Here is a 17534-nt window from a genome sequence, read left to right as displayed (position 1 = left end):
AACAGTGAAAGTGTAAAGTGAGGTGCCTACAATCTGCTCACTGCCTGTAAAATCGTGGCTCTCTCTGAGACAATAGACACAACCAACGCCCATTTTTCTGCCAATCAAAAGTCATTTCACGCCACTTTTCAGACATTTGGGTAAATGTGGATTATCCACATGGTTTCATCATAATAATAACTCTTTTCATGTATTCCTCCGTTTCCTATAGTCAATGATATTTTCAGTTGTTTTCATCAAATTCACATTAAGGTCAGAGTTATATACCTGGTAGTGTTAGGAAATGGAATAGCGGAGAAATCCTCCTAGCGAAGCGTATTTAAACTGTAACGTTCACCATTTAAACAGATCCCATTTGACTACCTCTAATGCAGAATGTTGAACAGTGCGATAGGAATTATCTTCGACTGCAGATACTCGTACGCAGCAGTATTCTACAGGCTAAATGTGTCATAAGAAGACGTCAAGATCGTAATGATAATGTTGAAGTAATTGATAAAGCTGTGCATATATTTGTGTGACTTTCTTCCACACACACTTTTTTCACAGCTGAACTAGTCTGACAAGACACTAACAAATGTTACCGGAATAAAGAACTTTTAATCATGATATACTGTGCAGTATTTACAATAGCATATTGTCCCTGTCCCGAAGTGCACTCGTACTTAATCTAACAAAGTGAAGAAATCATATTAACATAAGCAACAATGTGGTACAATTTACACGATCATCATAAGAAAAATACATTCATGTACATCAATCTTATTATATCAACCACCACTCTCACAATATATATCATTGAGTGCAAGATATCCCGACTATCAATATTGCCAAGCACATATTTTCACAATTGCTGCAGATTACAGCTTCAATATCAGACTTTCGGCGTTTTCCTTTTCTGCTTATCATCTTAACCACGCTCAATGTAAACCCAATCGTTTCACCAAATTAGATAATTAATAACTTTTTAATGCAATGTTTGTACAAAAAGTAAAGGAAAAATTACGCATAGGCTTTGGCATTTTACATGTATGTCTTCTTCTGGTTATGTTGGCCTTAATGTTATGAACTTTCCTATGTAAGAACACGGATAAAAACTAATTATGTAAGACAGGGTTAGATTAATAGAGACTGATAACGCTCAACATTAAAAATGTATCCGTCCTGATCATAACAGTAATGTATGTACACAATTCAATCGAGTGGCATTCAAGAGATTTTTCTGTTCACATTCAGTCCATCCATCTACATGCCTAGCTGTTTAGTTCAGAAAAGGCATAGCTTAGTGTTTTTTTGTTGATGATGAGAGTTTCATGGCGCATACATTTATATACATATAGTCTGTGGTACGTTTCAACGCTGGGGTACGCATGTGTCCTCGTAGATGTCGTCATCCTGATTCACGCCTTGCTGACGTCTAAATCCCACGTTGATGTATTTGTTCCAAGCATTCTTCAGACTCGCCCGCGCACCCTTCCCCTTGGAGCCCTTACTCTTCCTGTCCGGAACCAGCACGTCTTCGTACAGCTCCGACTCCTGCCGGACCGGACCGGCGGCGTTGACGTACTCCGGACGGTCGGTGTTTTGTCCTGGAGAAGAGGCTCCGCTCGTCCATACTTCTGAATTTTCATAATCTTCAACGGGGTATTTGCATACGTCTGAATTTTCGTAATCTTCATTTGGGTCGTCAACAGGTACACCTGGTTCCAGGTAACCGTCCTGTCCCTGTGCGGTGGCCGTACATGGCTGAGTGCCTGCGCATGCGTAATCATAGTCTTGATCTGCGTCGAGGACCGGCTGCCCCGGGACGAGGTAGTCATCGAGCGGGGCATCAAGTTGTAAATACTGCGGTGTAAGGGGCTCGGTAATTTCCGTCGCGTGCTCGGGATTTCCCGCTACAGCGTCGCTCACCACTCGGCCACGCCTCGGGAGTGGCGCTGGCGGCTGCGCACTGCGTTTGCTCAGCACTACGGCCAGTTCTTGTTTGATTTTCTGTCTTTTATAACTAGGTGTTCCATTTTCCAGATTACGCTGTCTCGGTCTGCAAATAAGTAAACGAAAGATAAATGGAAAGGACACATTGAACTGAACATTGAGAGAATAATGAATCAGTGATTCAAATGAGGATTTTCTTTCAATACATGTTTTTGGGGAAAAACAAAGAATCCCAAGACATTGTGGCTATGCTGCACCAAACTCAAACAAGAAGACAGTTTACCTCCTGTGACGTCGCACACACAAAACCACGAAGAAGACAATCAGACCGAGTAGAACAGCGCCTGCCGAGGCCAAGACGGGGATCTCTGTACGAAAGCGAAGAAGGCTTCAATGTAATTGTTTGTTTCCTTCCACATCAATTTTCATCCTCACATAGAGCTTGTCTAACAATCACGGTGTGATAAAGTGTGCTAAGTATAAAGCTAGATACGATGTCGTAGAAACAGTGCGCCATCTGTCGGCTCAACTAGTGAAGTGCAGTATGATAGGCGTAAGTTTAAATTCCAGTTGACTGCGTATCCTCAGTGCAAGTGGTTCATGAGCGTAAGATATCTTCCTGCTGTATTTATTATGATCAGAACTGTGACCTAAACCAACAGGTAGGTAGATCACAACATACCCCACTCCCTTCCAGGACAACCGGCAAACAGGCTGTTACAGTCTGTGAGGAGGAAAGACAACATTATCAACTTGAGAATTATTTCTGCAGACGTTGACCTAACAACAATTGTTTATTCTTAATTCGTAGTCAGGAACATGTCACAATGCCCACACCACACCCCTGCACCCCCCTCCCCAGGCAAAAAGTGTCCATAGGCTACAATTCTCCGTAAAGTTCTATATTTTGCAGATTAGGAACAGTATAGTGTATGTAAACAGTGTGTGTGTGTGAGAGAGCACTTCACAACTGGCAACAACGTATCGTAAAAATGGCTTAATCCCTGGTCAAATACATAAGATCGCGCTCGTGGCGGCTAGGTGGAGGTCCGACCCTCGGTCGAGATTTTGTATAGATACGGGCTACATATAAGATCAACAACACGACAAATTACTAAACAGATGAACAAAGTCATCTTCCATAACGATATCTTTACTTAATATTATTCATTTGATAAGATATCGTAGTATAGGTGCAAACTATAAGTCACAATACCCCAATGAACACACACACGGTCCTACCTTTCGCTGTTCCGTTGTTTTGGGTGGTAGCGTTCACCACATCCGTAAAGTTCTGAGTCACAGCAGTTGAGTTAGTAGTTACTGACAAGGGGCAAAACAAAATTCATAATGTTAATGTTTATTGTAGGATCACACTCCCAACAAATACTGAACTAGGCTCATAATATTCGAAAATCTGTGATATCACTGTGTTGGCTATTTTTACCGCCATGCTTGATGCCATGATTGAATACGACATTTTACGTCTAGGGAATGCATTTTAGGCCTAGGGCCCGCAATAGCCGGAGCTCGAGGGGGGTAGTGATACTCTCGGTAATACTCATACGCGTAACACGTCGCACAAGTGGCATTCTGCGGTCTACTGATTATGTATATAATGTATTCACTGATAAATAACCTATTGGAAAAATAACACACCCCTCCCATGTCAAACATAGCCGACCATGGCCTCCAGACCATGATTGGGAGTTAGTCGTGTACAACGTCATCTGTAGTTGGGAGTTGGTCGGTGAGGTCGGCAAGTCATATTTTCTTTGCGAGACGCCAGGCTGCCCGGTGAGCAAGTTATCATTTTTGCAAACAAAGCAACATTTTTGTACAGTTGCTCAGCTTGCGGCTTTTAATATAAACTGTGTCCTACCAGCCAGCAGGTGAGTGATACATTTACAGGTGGCCTGGCTTACGGCTTGTCTTATAAATTAAACAGCAAATTTTCTTTGAGACATTAAACCAGGAAAGTACAGTGCCCTTGCCCTCCCATGAATCGTATGATTCATCCCTGGGAAAACCAAACTCCCACACACGTACGTAACGTTATATATGGCGGTTTCACTTTCTCACCGGAAGTTCCGCATGGCACAAACATGAGGCAATACCTTCTCAGTAGTGACCGCCACATTGTACAGTAGAGAGGTTGCGAAAACTGATATTTCAGTTCTCTGTTCAAAACATAACATCTCAGATTATGTAATTGAACTTATTGTAAATTCCATCATACATACATCTAGATAATTCCTGTGGAGAGGTTTTCTGAGTGAAGCATATGGATTTGATCAAGGAAGTAGACAACGTATGGCTGCCACGAAAGTAATGGATGAAGGAACGTTTACATTTGTGTTTTATTCCGTTTTTTTTTTTAATTTCATAAGCGGATTGTCTTACGGTAGAGTAAGGACTGAGTCATGAGACAGGTCATTGGAGGTTAACGTGACGGCCCACCCGGGTAGAAACACTGCCTGACTCAACAGCTGTTCACCCTACATGACTTGCAGGTAATAAACAGAATACTACCTATCTAAAGGGCTACACGGCTCATGATCGCCAACGTCTGGAACAAATACTTTTGACGATGAAAAATAAACCTACGAATAGAATCTACTCGGCTTATTTTGTTGTCTGGAGTTATGTAGTAGACATGACATATGATGTAGACTACGTTATGGTGATAGAAAAACAACAGAGTACTCACTGTGACCGGTTGTGTTGAGGGGCGGTGCGGTGATAGCAGAGGTCGCATGTAGAGAGAACAGAGTCAAGACTAGACCACACAGCGCCATCTCAGTCTGGGCCAGTGGTTCTTCCTATCGTTTGTCTTCAAGTGAATTCGAGACTTCCGGGTATCAAAAGGATATCAGACCAGTCCTGGGCAGGAGAGCGCACTAGTAATTCTGGTCACGAGGTCGCCGGAGGACGGTCCCATTAAATGATTAATAGTGATTTACCTTCTGTGTTGTATGAACGATACAACCCAAATAGCTGTTGCCTTCGTTAAAACGTTTCCTTCTATTATGTCTACAAATGAGCAAAATTGTAACTTACATATTGACCAGTGGCTTCTGTGCAGCCCAGTCTTCACCATCCCCCGCCTTGTGAGTGGTACATTCCAATACCTCCGAAGCATGTTATTGTTAGCCGGTAAAGCGTCAACCTGCCAGGCGGGTACACCTTCAACCCTCGCACGTCATAAACAAACTTGACTATAAAACAAAACCCACCCAGCGGGGTAACGCCGTCGCAGGTCCGGAAGAAAAAAAAACACATTCACGGCCTCACTGAGAATCAACGGGTCTGCCTAAATACCTCAACCGACCTCAACCGACCGCAACCGACCTCAACCGACCGCGTAATGGGTTAATATGCAGTATACATGGGCTAACAACCTTTTCCAACGCTCTGGATACATTGTCTATGCTTGTATGAATGAAATTTAAAAGCATGAAGCAGGGCTTTAGCCAGCTCGAAATTTTTTACCGTCAACCCCAGGTCAACCCAATTCGCGAAAAAAAAATACCGTCAACGCGAAAAAAAAATTCCGTCAATGATTACTTTTAAAGAATGTCTTTCACGATCCGGTGATCGACATCACGCCCTCCCGCACACTTCATGCATTCGGTGTTCTAAATACCCGTCAAGATTGCAGAATAATAAAAAAACTACACAACCTGCAATTTTGCAGAATGAAAAAAAAATCTACAGTTCTCACAAGGAGACAACACGCAATGAACAATCCGCTATGCCCTTTGTTTTGATCCGCTCAAATCCCGCCGCGATTCAAGCCGCGGCCATGCAAATGAACCTACTCATGACGTCACAGCCTCCGATTTCCACCGAGCCGGGCCCGAGCGCTGACCGACAGCGGGCGATGTGGCTCAGATCTCCGACGATTTCCTTATTTAGAGCGTTCGGAAGACTTCGGGTAGCAAACAAAATGGCCGACATGTACATGATTTACTTGTCAGCTTCGCTTCTCAACCGAAATGAGGAAGTTACAACTCCTTTGCGGACTTTAGCGGCCATGAAGTTGACTTGGGGAAGCGCTGAGACGTGATTTCGCTACGGCATAGGGGATTTTGCCGCGGAGGGAGTTACGTGGCCGGCAAAAACTCGCGTGTCAGCGATCCTCCAGAAATCTTTATGCTGCCGCTCAAGTCTTCGCGCGAAGGAGGTCTGACGAAGTTTTAGATTAAATAAGGCCACATTGTGTGGATCAATCTCCGTTTTCTTGCGATAGTATGATTATTCAAGTACAGTATATTATTCAAAAACGTTTGATATTTCTTTGTTCGTTGTCACATGTTTATTTATCGTATTGTCATGTACAGTTAGCAGCGTGTGTCTGAGTCGAGCCATTGTTTTATTTTATTCTTATGTGGCCGTTAGCACATGTTGTTTTAACAGACAGCAACATTGAACAATAGAGCCAAGTCAACAGGCGTCGGCACGGTCCTTGAAATCAGGTTTCCCGCCGCCGTGCGTTTGGAAAAGACGTCGCGCCGTGGCTCATTCAAATTCGCTAGATTTTTTCCATGTCTTTACCCACGATTTTTGACCGTCAATGTTGACGGTAAGGACTAAAATTTTTACCGTCAGACGGGACAAATTACCGTCAATTGACGGTAAAACGGGCGCTGGCTAAAGCCCTGGCATGAAGGGATCGACATCCAACTATTGAAATAAATGATCTGTCTGGCCACCCCCCGAAGTTCGTTGGTTGGTTCCGCGGAGCGTTCCTCCTTGAGGTCAATGGAGGTCAAGCCGGTAGGCGTACGTGCTTAGCAGCTTGGATGCCAGGCTGGAAAACACTAGGTATATAGCTATTATGAGTTGGTTATGATAGTATTTGTGCTTTACTATGATTTATAAACCAACATCTTTGCGTTCTGTTGCCTGTATAAAGCAAAACGTGTCCTGAGATTCACCATGCATGGCCCAACGATGGACCAACGATGAATAACTTTTTATATATAATAATAAAAACTCAGAACGTCAGAGTTACAGTGTTTTTTTTCCATTCATACAAGCATAGACAATGTATCCAGAGCGTTGGGAAAGGTTGTTAGCCCATGTATACTGCATTTATTAACCCATTACGCGGTCGGTTGCGGTCGGTTGAGGTATTTAGGCATACCGAGAATCAACATCAACCAAAAATGGGTCAGAGATATTTTCAAAAGTCACCTTTAATGGTATATGTCATGATGCGCTAGAAGTACATGTTTACATGTGCACACACGGTCCGATTATTATCTACCCTTCCTTTTCCACTGAGACAGGACGAGGCGTATTGTATAACAATGACGGATATCTCCAAAGACTTTCCCAGGGGCCTTCCTGTGTTTTACTGAACGGTTATGACGATATCCGCCGTACCCACTTCTCAGAAACCCCGGAAGTACGTGCGAATACATAATTTGCGTTGCGGATAAGGACATTAATTAATCCTGAAGCAATCGCTCGTCCGAGCAAAACTTTATCTGAACACCATACTTCAAGTTACGTGTACGTAACGTCACACAGAGCGTCACTGAGCCTTATCGAGCCTAATCATACTTCTTGACACATAGCGACCTGTCCACGCTATCTCCGATAGTAATGTACCATCCCCGATACTTCACGTGAGGGGAATGTGTGGCCGGGACTACCAGTACTACTACTGACATCCCAGGCCAACCTTTGTTCTTACATGTATCTCTAGAATGGAAGCATTGTTTACGTGGAAACCTGAAGGCGCGGTAAACGAATTCGAAGTACCATTGAATATCGCCAGGTGGCGCTCATTTATTCCCTGGCCTTCCTGTCTGGTCTAGTCTATGATCTACCATCAATATTTTAATACAACTTCCGTTTGGTTAACATTGGTTTGATTTAATCTTTCGTTTCTTTACGATAATGTGCATGAGAAGCATGAAATGTCAGACTGAGAAAATGCTTCACATGCGGTATAAAATCACGATGCACTATATACTGTGACAGCTTCTCAGCTCCCCGGAGTTTCTCTAAAGTTGGGTGACCTCTACAGGCCTCTCGTTAACCATGCCGATATTGTCGTACACATGTACGGGCTCGTCGTTCGTAGTTGGCGGGACGTCGTCTTGCATCGTTCCCCCGGCTCTGGCCTTCCTCGCCTGTCGGCTGGAGGGGGGGGGGGGGTCATGGCGAACGTTAGTGGTGAGCAAGGGTAATAGTAATAATAATAATAACTTTATTGCACAACAGTTGTACATGGTACAAAGTATGGCAAAACTTATCTATAAACTTAACTATGGACTAAACTAACTAATACAGGAGTTTGTGGCTGATATAGGATGTGAATGAACTTTTACAATATTGGAGGAATTTCTTATGTCTAGACATTGTTTGATATACATTCCTATATCTACCATACATGAGTTATCACAGGTCATTATTATCTTAAATTTGCTACTTAAATCCATCGATGTAAATTCTGGTACATATGACGATAGTTTCGTATTTAATGAATTGCGTACATCAACATACTTAGGACATTCCATCAAAAAGTGATACTCATTCTCAACTAGTTCTGGGCAGAATGGACAAACCCTCTGGTCAATAGGAAGCCTTTGAAATCTTCCGGTTTCTATACTGAGTTTGTGACATCCAATTCTGAGTTTTGTGATTGCTCGACGTATGTCAAAGCTCTTTATGTTAGAAAGGTAATTTTCTTGCTTGTAATTCTTGTCTAAGGTGGAAAGGAAAGATAATTTAGAATTGTTTCGAATGGCACAATGCCAGTTTTGTATATAGATATCTTGTAAACGTTGCTTCAGCTGAGTAGTAATTGTGTCTATGTGATATGACTTCGGGTTAAGCCATAGTAAAAGTTTATGTACGCTACATTCATTTGCTTACCATTATGAAACGAGAGTGATCCAAGTCATTTTTTATTGCACAAAAATTGTAACACGTAAAATTTAGTTTCATCTGTAGTGCGATTTTGACATTTTAATTCATACAGGTTTAACGAGCGTCCTGACCACCTCCCCAGAACTAATTGAGTGGGATCTCCATTATAAAGTACGTAGTAAATCAATTCACTTTCATGATGGTTATATTTCGTGGTAGGACTGACTATGAAGTTTCGCAGTGTTTTATCTTCTCTGTGTAAACAATTCTATATTACAGTAGCAATACAATTTGCGTTGTTACGAATTCGTAATGGAGAGAAAATCCCAGTATATACGTACTTCTCGTATCTGAAGTGGTTGATGACCATGACGGTGACGGCGAGGACGAGGAACGCCCCCGTCGCGATCAGTGCCACGTACAGGTTGTACAGGGTGGGCAGGCTGTTGGCGATCTTTGCAGCGACGTCTGGGTCAAGGGTGGTCCCAACCGGGCCGACATCTGAGGGACACAACAAAACCTCAGGATAGACAAAGACAGTCACAATGCCCTTACACGTATGTCAGTCCCTTTTAAAAACAGTGCTTTTAAGACATCTCTATAGTTAACACCGCAAAGTATGCACAGTTTAGATATGTATGAGTACGTTATACTGGGGGACGTTGTAATGGAGATCATTCTAGACGCGTGATTCAGCGTGGTGGATATATGAGACCTGGCATACTTCTGTTAGTATTACTAGTACTAGAACTAGTCAATCAAATGTCTGCCTTTCAAATACCAATCTCTGCAACCTGTTGAAAATTCCTAGTTGCCCATTTAATGGAGACGCTATGACAGAAACGGACACTACATCATACACATAGCGGCTTCTTTAATAGCTATATATCTACAATGTACGAATCAAAGGTACACTTTCGTGAAGTGTGAACAGGATCTGTGTCAGGTAGTACATATATGACGTACGTTCCCATCTACTATGACAGATATACAACGCTGACAGTGTACACATGAGCCCTAAAAGCGACATAAGATAGTCTGTACCTTGTCCTTCGACGTAAGTGGCGATGGCGCCCAGCACGCTAAAACACAGCAGTTTGGCCAGATACGTGGTCATGTCGTTCCCTTCTGTAGATCTCTACCCTCCCAGAGTTAAGTAGACATCGACAACAAGCGGACCGTACTTAGTCTTAACCAATATTTTACTGTGTCTGTTTGTCTTGTAGAGTCTTTGCCTTGTTTGGGGGTGACTCGGATAAGATATATAAATGATGATGCAAATTTTGTGTTTCCTACTATTCCTTCATTTCCAAATCTATCGCATTGACTGATACTTTACGAAACCCGCATTGTTGCATTATCAAAGCTGTAATGCGTTCCCATCTGATGAGTTTCTAGTGAATATCACCCCGTCTTTGGTATCGCCCATTTTTATGTTCTCCTTAAATCACAGGGCGTGGCTTGTTTATGCTTCAAACAGTAACTCACCTGTAAATATACTCAGGAGACAGGGCGAACAATCGGTGGTACTCAGGGCAATAGACATTCGTGCGCACGACAATCAACCGTGAATCCGTGCCAATATTTACTGGTCATAAATCTCCCCTTTCCCGTCATTTTCTATACATGAAATAGTTCGTGAAATAAAGAACGCACTGTTGGTAAGACGTAGTTTAGACAGGCACATAAATCGTGTGTGTGATGCCCGATGCTTATATCTCCTACCTCCTATGCTTCTTTTGAAATGGCAGTGCAGTTGATTGTGGGGAGTGCAGAGGGAAGTTTTATAAGGTGGGGGGGAGGGTGTCACTCTGGTCAGCTCTATGAAGAGAAACAACATATATATAGATCGAGACAGAATATATAGGCATGGGCGATGTCATTTTACATTTCATGCAATGGTTATAAAGACAAGGGAAAAAGAAATAGATGAATTTCTCGTGCGATAATTGGCTAGTGTTATTGATTTTGTTAGATATCATAAGCAAGAAAAAATGTCCCTGTCTCGCTTATTAAACGAATTATTAAGAGAAAATTGATTAAACAGACTCTTAAAATAATAGACTATCAAACTACATGAGATGCCACATGTAACAAGCAGCAGTACTCTGGTATTTTATTGAAAATATACAAGTTACTACCAAACAAGGACTCAGGTATCCTCTGTGCAGTATTAGATACTGATATCAGGCAACATGTCCAAACAACATTGTTTCACAATGCGGATAAATGGGCAACTTACGGCCGGCATGTGGTTACGTGTTACCATTGATCCTGTCTACTTTGAATTTAAGTCTATTGATTGGGCAATGGAAAATCAAAACAGTCTATATTAGAGAGTCCCCATTCCACAAGGATAAAATTGTCCGGATCGAGTTAGATCGGAGCCGGATCGAACCAGATCAAAGTCGGATCAAATCTGCTCCATGACGTCATAATTATTATCATATGAATCTTGGCAACCAGGTGTTGGCGGGTAAACTGATTAAGTAGCAGCATGCTGGTATGTTCAACAGACTGTCACCGCAATCCACTATGGTGGATGTGAAAAGCTAGCCAGCAAAGTATTATTGGCATAATACGTCTGCTACACATGCAAATCTGTTCCCTTATGCGAGCCCGTGGGAAAAGACATTGACACTGACATGGACAAATTGACAATAATTAGATTAAAACAAAGAAATTATTGACTTCTAAATGCAATCGTCCGAACTGACTACACCTCAGTTTCTAAAGCCGGGCGCACGGTTGGATCGTTAGGCCGGTCCGCAAACCCGGGGTTGTCCAGCCCAGACCGGCTCCCCGGGTCAGTGTTGAACTTCTGGGAGAACTCCAGGATGTAGCTACGGGACAGGATGGGAGAGTCCATTGTCCTGGGAGGGGACATGAAATGTGCAAGGTAGTCCTCCAGCTCGGAGTCACGCTCCCAGTGTTTGAATGGGCTGAGGGCGAAAAAGATAAGAACCGAAGGTAAGCTGTTAGTTCATCGGTAAACAAATGCATCGGTAAAGTATCATTTCTTCGGACGCTTAAGACGTTTGAGAGTACTGGTATTGGTAGGTACTGACCTCGGTCGTTCTTCTTCAGCTTCTCCGTCCTCCAGTACAGGATTATCATAGACATATCTGTTTGATATGCATAGAATAGAATGAATTATTAGATGTACACAGAGACTAGTGTCCTATTTTGCAGGATGATAGCCATATTTTCTATGTGATATGAGAGGAACGAGTAAGCATTTAATTTCTTGTTCCAGTGAGTTTGTAGAAGCCAGTCAAACCTTGCCATACGTCACATAACCAATCTTTCTCAGCAACAACTTTTCATCAGTCCCTTGTGTAGTTGCTGAGACTAGCTTTTTTAAGTGTAAAAGACTCAACCAGTGTGAAAGAAAGTTGGTATACCTTGTTGGGTACGATTTTGACGGAAGCTTCATCTTTATCACAACGTCCTCCTGTGTGCCTTGTTCCTCGTATTCAGAAGGTTGCGGCTCTTTTTGCCTGTCCAATCGATCGTCTCCTTCGGACAGGGTACCGGTCGATTGCTGGCCTTGAACTTCGCCGCTCTCCGGAACGTTCTCCTCCCGACGTTGAACTTCGCCGTTTTTCACAGTAAATGACGGTTGTTCGAGTACAGTCATCCGGTTCATGCTCACCTTTCGGAGCTGGGATTCTTTGTGTCTCCTTTATGTCAGGGAGAGAGAAAAAAGAGTAAATGATCACGTCATGGTGGTATTTTGTACATCTCCCGGGTACGGAAGTATTGCTTTGGATAGCAGAGTTATGGATTTGTGTGTCTGTTTGTCCAGACAGAGGAGTTAGATAGCACGTGGATGAGGGACGATTGACGGGCAGAATAACAGGAGATCAAAAGGTGAGACACGGGAAACAAGGTGAATTTCGCCAAAAAAAAATCAAACTGGTGTTTTTTTTTCAAAAATCAATAGTCATATTACCGTTCCCATCTGAAGTGGTTGAGTCCTAACAGGAGACCAACAATGATGAGGAACACGGCCACGGCCACCAGCCCCTGGACGGCGTTAGTCACCGTGATCTGACTGTCAGCGATGCTGGCTCGGATCTGTTCCGCCAGCTCCGGAGGGAGGGTGATGATGTCCACATCTGTGTGCAACATCAGTTTTAGAACCGGTCGTAAGCGTTCATAGAAATGATACTGTGAGGTCTGTATGCCATCGGGTACGTGATAAAGGAAGTACAACAGCTTCTTGGGATCAACATGGAAATGTCTTCACTCTTAAGGTGTCGCCAAAAGGTTTCAATATACTCGACAAACAGAAGATGGGTAAGGTATCTTCTCTAGAAAACGGAAGGAGAAGGACAAAAATCACGACTGATTTTATACCCCCTCCCCAACCCTGAAATGTGAAAGATGAGAATAATCATGGATATTCAATGTGAATTATACTAGGTCATTGATCGAATAGTGACTGTCAATGCAATTGTACAAGGTCTTCGTAACCAGCCCTTCAGGTTTAGTTAAATAATGACAGAACGGTATATGTAGGTCTTTGACAGAACCTTTGTGTGTGACTTATAGGCTTGTTAGCCTATTAAGTATAACCTCCTGTAAAAGTGAAACTTCATGCGAATTTTAATAGAAAAGTTTGTATACAAGTAGAATGACCATTTGATGTAAGTTGTACACGAAGGGGAACATATGTGATACATCAGAGTACGAAGTTCACACCACATGTCGGGTATACAACAAACCGTTAAAAGTTAGTACCACGACCTTCTGATGACCACGACCTTCTGAATGACCTCAGTGAACATCATAATCAGATGTCAAGCATTCACTTTGACAAAAACTTAAGCTCTTCCGATCCAGAGACTTTGTGTAAACGATATACCATGTGTAGTCAAAGATTAATTTCGCAATATAAACATATTCAAACATATGTCATATAACGGAAATGTTACCTTGGCCGTGGCTTCCCGCCAATGAAGAGAACAAAAATAGCGACAGCCCAGCTCCAAGTTGCAGCCTTGTTTGATGACCACATCTCAGGATGTGTTTTCATGCATCTTACAGGTGTAATCATAAGATTACAAGATAGTTTGACAACGATATCGCCGTGGTTACGTCCTGTTAGCCGGCTACCGACATCTCGAGCTTTACCGCCATTTGTGGGCGTGCGGGATGTACAAACAGCGCCTTCAGACGATATTTGTTGTAGCTGTGTGCACAGGCTTTGCTATTAACCTCTAGTGAACTACGGTTCGTTCATATCGTGTCAAAGTTCAGCCGTGTATGTGACACCATTGGTCAGAGAATGTTCTGTTGTCAGCTCACGTCCATTCAACCCTATTTGTAGTCTGAACATTCAATAGCAACCTTTCGTCGGCGCTTCTCAGTAGTGCCAGGCGGCGCCTGACTCAAGTGTGGAGATCAACGTTGAACTTTACATTAGTCGACAGCTCCTTTTCCGGAGCTCCAACGTTGTCCATTTTGCAAACATTGATACTTGAGGCTCAACTAGGATGGAGGTGACAAGGGCAAGCATTCATTTTACAGATAGAAAACTAAGGATTCGATGGGAAGGCGATACTGAAGATTCAGACACCTCTCCGCCAGTCGGCCCACAGATGACACGTGACAGCATTGTCTCTCCACGTACTCCCCCCCCCCCCTCCAACCCTATCCACATCAAAACAACGCGTACAGAATGGACGCAATGCACTAATATTATGCGCGGGTACCAGCAAGTACTGATCCACATTTCTGTGTTTCCAAGGACATTGAGCCTAGAGTAAATACAGATACACACTTCAAAGTAACGTAAACATAAGAACAGGCCTAAAGTAGACTATAAAGTCAACGTAGTATACATGATTTACTGGATATTGCTCCCGCTCGAAGCCAAACCTATTAAAGAGACTTTTCCACTATAACATTTGATCCATGTCCAAGCGTACGTATAGCCCGTGTTCCTCTTTATTTGTTATATTATCGTCTATTCATTGACTCCCGACCCGACTTTTCTTGATATCTTGTGCGCTGATGGACTACCGTATACTCGATGGATATTTCAAGTAGGGAACTATTCTTTTTCAGTTAAGACTCATACTCACACATTAATTTACTGTCAGCAATGCCAGTAGTCTATGGTAGCTACATAAGTATATACACGTAACGTAAAAATGGCATCATAAAAAAAAAACCCAAGGTACGTACTTTGGGCGGTAAGACCGCACCATCTAGCGGAAAGCTGTCAACCTGCATCGGGAGGTCAGTTGTCAGCACCTTGTAGTTTACGAGGTATGTAATTCCTGTCGGAAAATATGCACCTGGCTCTGAAGAATTTTACTTGTTCTCACCTGGACAAGAGACGGCTTTATAGCTTTGAAATATTACCGTTATCACTAACCTTTTGTTCTTGTTATAAACCACCATAAACCACCTTCGACCACTTCAAGGCCGTATTCTATATTGTAGATCTTGTGTTGGATTGAGGTTTCTATTTAAAAATCTAGTGAGATTCATGCCTTATTAGGCAATAAGAAACGTTACAATAGCAACGGAGGTAGATCATAAGGACAAAGCACTCCTTGACCGTAGTATTAGAACAAAATATGAAATATCAGCATCAAATGAATAAAAGAAATATAGCTAAGTGACGTTATGAAATAAAAGGGGACGCCGTGTATCGTACACCGGAACCCTTTAATGATAACCTGCATTTCAATTGACGAACGTCTTATGATGATACAATAACAATCTGCGAACATTTCTTGTGTGAGTAAGATATTTCTTTTCTTCATCTTTGGACTTCTCTGGCTGAACTGCGTTCTAGCTAGCTATTTTCTATACAGAGATTTTGTTATTTCTGTCTTTCTGGCAAGTAAAAGAGGGAGCAGTACACGTCCTTCGTATAACAGCAACCGTTCGGCCATCATGGTCCAAAGAGTCATAGAAAAGGTGACTTCATTGATGACAAATCGCTGAATTCTTCACTAATATTTGCAGGGTCTGGGGTACAATATGTACATTTCGCAAATACGACATTAAAAAGATACATCATCAACACACACAACAAAGACTATTACATACATACCAACCTTCATCTAAACCTCTGCCGTACAAAAATAAACCTATATCTTTCTGTCCTTCTATCTATACCTAGTTACATTTAGACACTCGTGTTCACTCTCAGCCAGCTATAGAATGATCCGGCCCAAGCTAGTCCGTCACCGGTCTCCGGACCAGTATAAAGTTTTCTTGGTCCTCACGGGTACAGTCAAACTCGGGCCTTCATCTTAGGGTGAAATAAGGTGTCATAAAAACCAAGGAAAGGACAGTATAAACCATTACGTATCAATGAATCCTCATGTGATTTTTTTTTCATTCTAGGCCAGTCATGTAATTGTTAATGATGATGATGAGGATGATCTAATTATTGCTCTCCCTGTCCCCTTCCTCCACAATAGCCGTGCGAGAGTTTGGAGACACCGCTCTGAAACACGATGAGAAGCCCTGTTAGCGTCCCTCTTTGTCACGCGATGTCACCGGTGTTCATAAGGCGTTTGAAAAACATATTGAGCAAATACCTGAGACTGCATTTATTTAGAATTTCCCTTCGTTTTCATCCATGTATAAACATTGGTTGCCTTCATGGCATGAATGAAGATGCCTTATCGAAGCAACAAAAAAGCACAGCTTACTTTTGAAAGGTCACCTACAAAATAAAAATGCAAAATAAATCTTCAAAATGTATATATAATAAGCGATGTATGTTCCACAATGTAATATCAACTAGAGGTCGGAGATCTCATGTCTTCGTCAGAGGTACATCGTTCTAGAGAAATTAACATGCGTATTCTTCACTCTTTTTAATAATCAATTTGGTCTAAAGAACAAAAGAATCTCTGTATCATTTTTATGGTACAGAACACCCTGAAACGGTTTGCCGCAGATTATACAGATGCGTCGCCACCCGTGTTAGCCCCCCCCCCTACGTTATTTGAGTTTGGACTGTTACTGGAAAAAAAACGTTCAAGAAATTCTTACTGTGTTGAAAGTGTCACGACAGCGCCGACAAAATATAATAAGAGAAGATGTTATAAAGGAAAGAATCAGAACAGGGTGACTACTGTCTGTTTTGTTAATTTGTCTTTATGACAAATAGAAGACTTGTTTCTTGTGTTCTTTGTGTCCTAACATTTGTACTTCTACAGTTAGTATATTCCAAATCTAGGCATCTCGTTTTTCGGCCCTTCGTGTTTTTATTGCGCGCTTTCCTTAAATTTAAGGTAATTAGATTTAAGGTCTCCAGTGGACGTCATCCATAGCAATTACTTGGTGTGGCCGTAGAAAATAACCTGACATATGTCCAACCTATCCTCCCCCTGCTGAAGTTATAGTACAATCCCTCAATGTAACGTCATTTGATCCCATCCCATTATGGGGTTCCCCGGCTATATCCAGCTGTCGGCTGTCTCCAAGCAGATGTAGGTGGGGGATTTCTAAACACAAAAGGTCCTATTACGGGGACATAACGACCTCCACGACTCTCATCTTTGAACTCAATCTTGGAGACCACGACAGTAATATGCCTATCAAATTTCATTAACTTCCATCCACACATACAAAAGTTATCCTGCTCACAAGAAAAATTAACAAAATGCCCCCTGTAGTCACAACGAAACCCCCCACGAAGCTCAGTAACGAACTTAACCTTGGTCCCAACAATAGTA

The 17534-nt window shown here is 42.3% G+C and overlaps 4 protein-coding genes across 5 annotated transcripts in view; all 4 read right to left on the bottom strand.

Annotated features, from left to right (window-relative positions):
* Positions 1 to 589: 589 nt before the first annotated feature.
* On the bottom strand, positions 590 to 5079 carry LOC109485960. Of its 2 annotated transcripts, XM_019789665.1 has the most exons (6): positions 4996 to 5079; positions 4646 to 4818; positions 3178 to 3258; positions 2618 to 2659; positions 2219 to 2303; positions 590 to 2041 (listed from the first exon to the last, which is right to left on the bottom strand). In XM_019789665.1, exons 2-6 carry the CDS (start codon positions 4731 to 4733, stop codon positions 1354 to 1356), a joined length of 984 nt encoding a protein of 327 aa, XP_019645224.1. In that variant the 5' UTR covers positions 4734 to 4818; positions 4996 to 5079; the 3' UTR covers positions 590 to 1353. The 2 variants fall into 2 exon arrangements, with proteins under 2 accessions (XP_019645224.1, XP_019645223.1); XM_019789664.1 differs by lacking the exon at positions 4996 to 5079 and having other exon boundaries at positions 4646 to 4893.
* A 2422-nt stretch (positions 5080 to 7501) lies between these two features.
* Positions 7502 to 10015, bottom strand: LOC109485867. Its single transcript, XM_019789538.1, has 3 exons — positions 9865 to 10015; positions 9162 to 9321; positions 7502 to 8088 (listed from the first exon to the last, which is right to left on the bottom strand). The coding sequence occupies exons 1-3, from the start codon at positions 9935 to 9937 to the stop codon at positions 7953 to 7955; spliced, it is 369 nt and encodes a 122-aa protein (XP_019645097.1). The 5' UTR covers positions 9938 to 10015; the 3' UTR covers positions 7502 to 7952.
* A 912-nt stretch (positions 10016 to 10927) lies between these two features.
* On the bottom strand, positions 10928 to 14033 carry LOC109485875. Its single transcript, XM_019789547.1, has 5 exons — positions 13761 to 14033; positions 12776 to 12941; positions 12225 to 12503; positions 11889 to 11945; positions 10928 to 11762 (listed from the first exon to the last, which is right to left on the bottom strand). The coding sequence occupies exons 3-5, from the start codon at positions 12467 to 12469 to the stop codon at positions 11537 to 11539; spliced, it is 528 nt and encodes a 175-aa protein (XP_019645106.1). The 5' UTR covers positions 12470 to 12503; positions 12776 to 12941; positions 13761 to 14033; the 3' UTR covers positions 10928 to 11536.
* Positions 14034 to 15508: 1475 nt separating this feature from the next.
* LOC109485846 (mucin-2-like) overlaps positions 15509 to 17534 on the bottom strand; it is a gene marked incomplete at its 5' end in the record, with an annotated part of 13939 nt that continues 11913 nt past the window's right edge. Inside the window, one exon of the mRNA XM_019789518.1 lies at positions 15509 to 16294. Coding sequence (XP_019645077.1) covers positions 16231 to 16294 — 64 coding nt within the window. The remainder of the gene's footprint in view (positions 16295 to 17534) is intronic.

Source organism: Branchiostoma belcheri, unplaced genomic scaffold, assembly GCF_001625305.1.
Source record: "Branchiostoma belcheri isolate BF01 breed outbred unplaced genomic scaffold, Haploidv18h27 scaffold79, whole genome shotgun sequence".
In the NCBI taxonomy this organism is placed as follows: Eukaryota; Metazoa; Chordata; class Leptocardii; order Amphioxiformes; family Branchiostomatidae; genus Branchiostoma; species Branchiostoma belcheri.
Note: the sequence above shows the minus strand (reverse complement) of the source record. Positions and strands in the feature narration are given on the sequence as shown.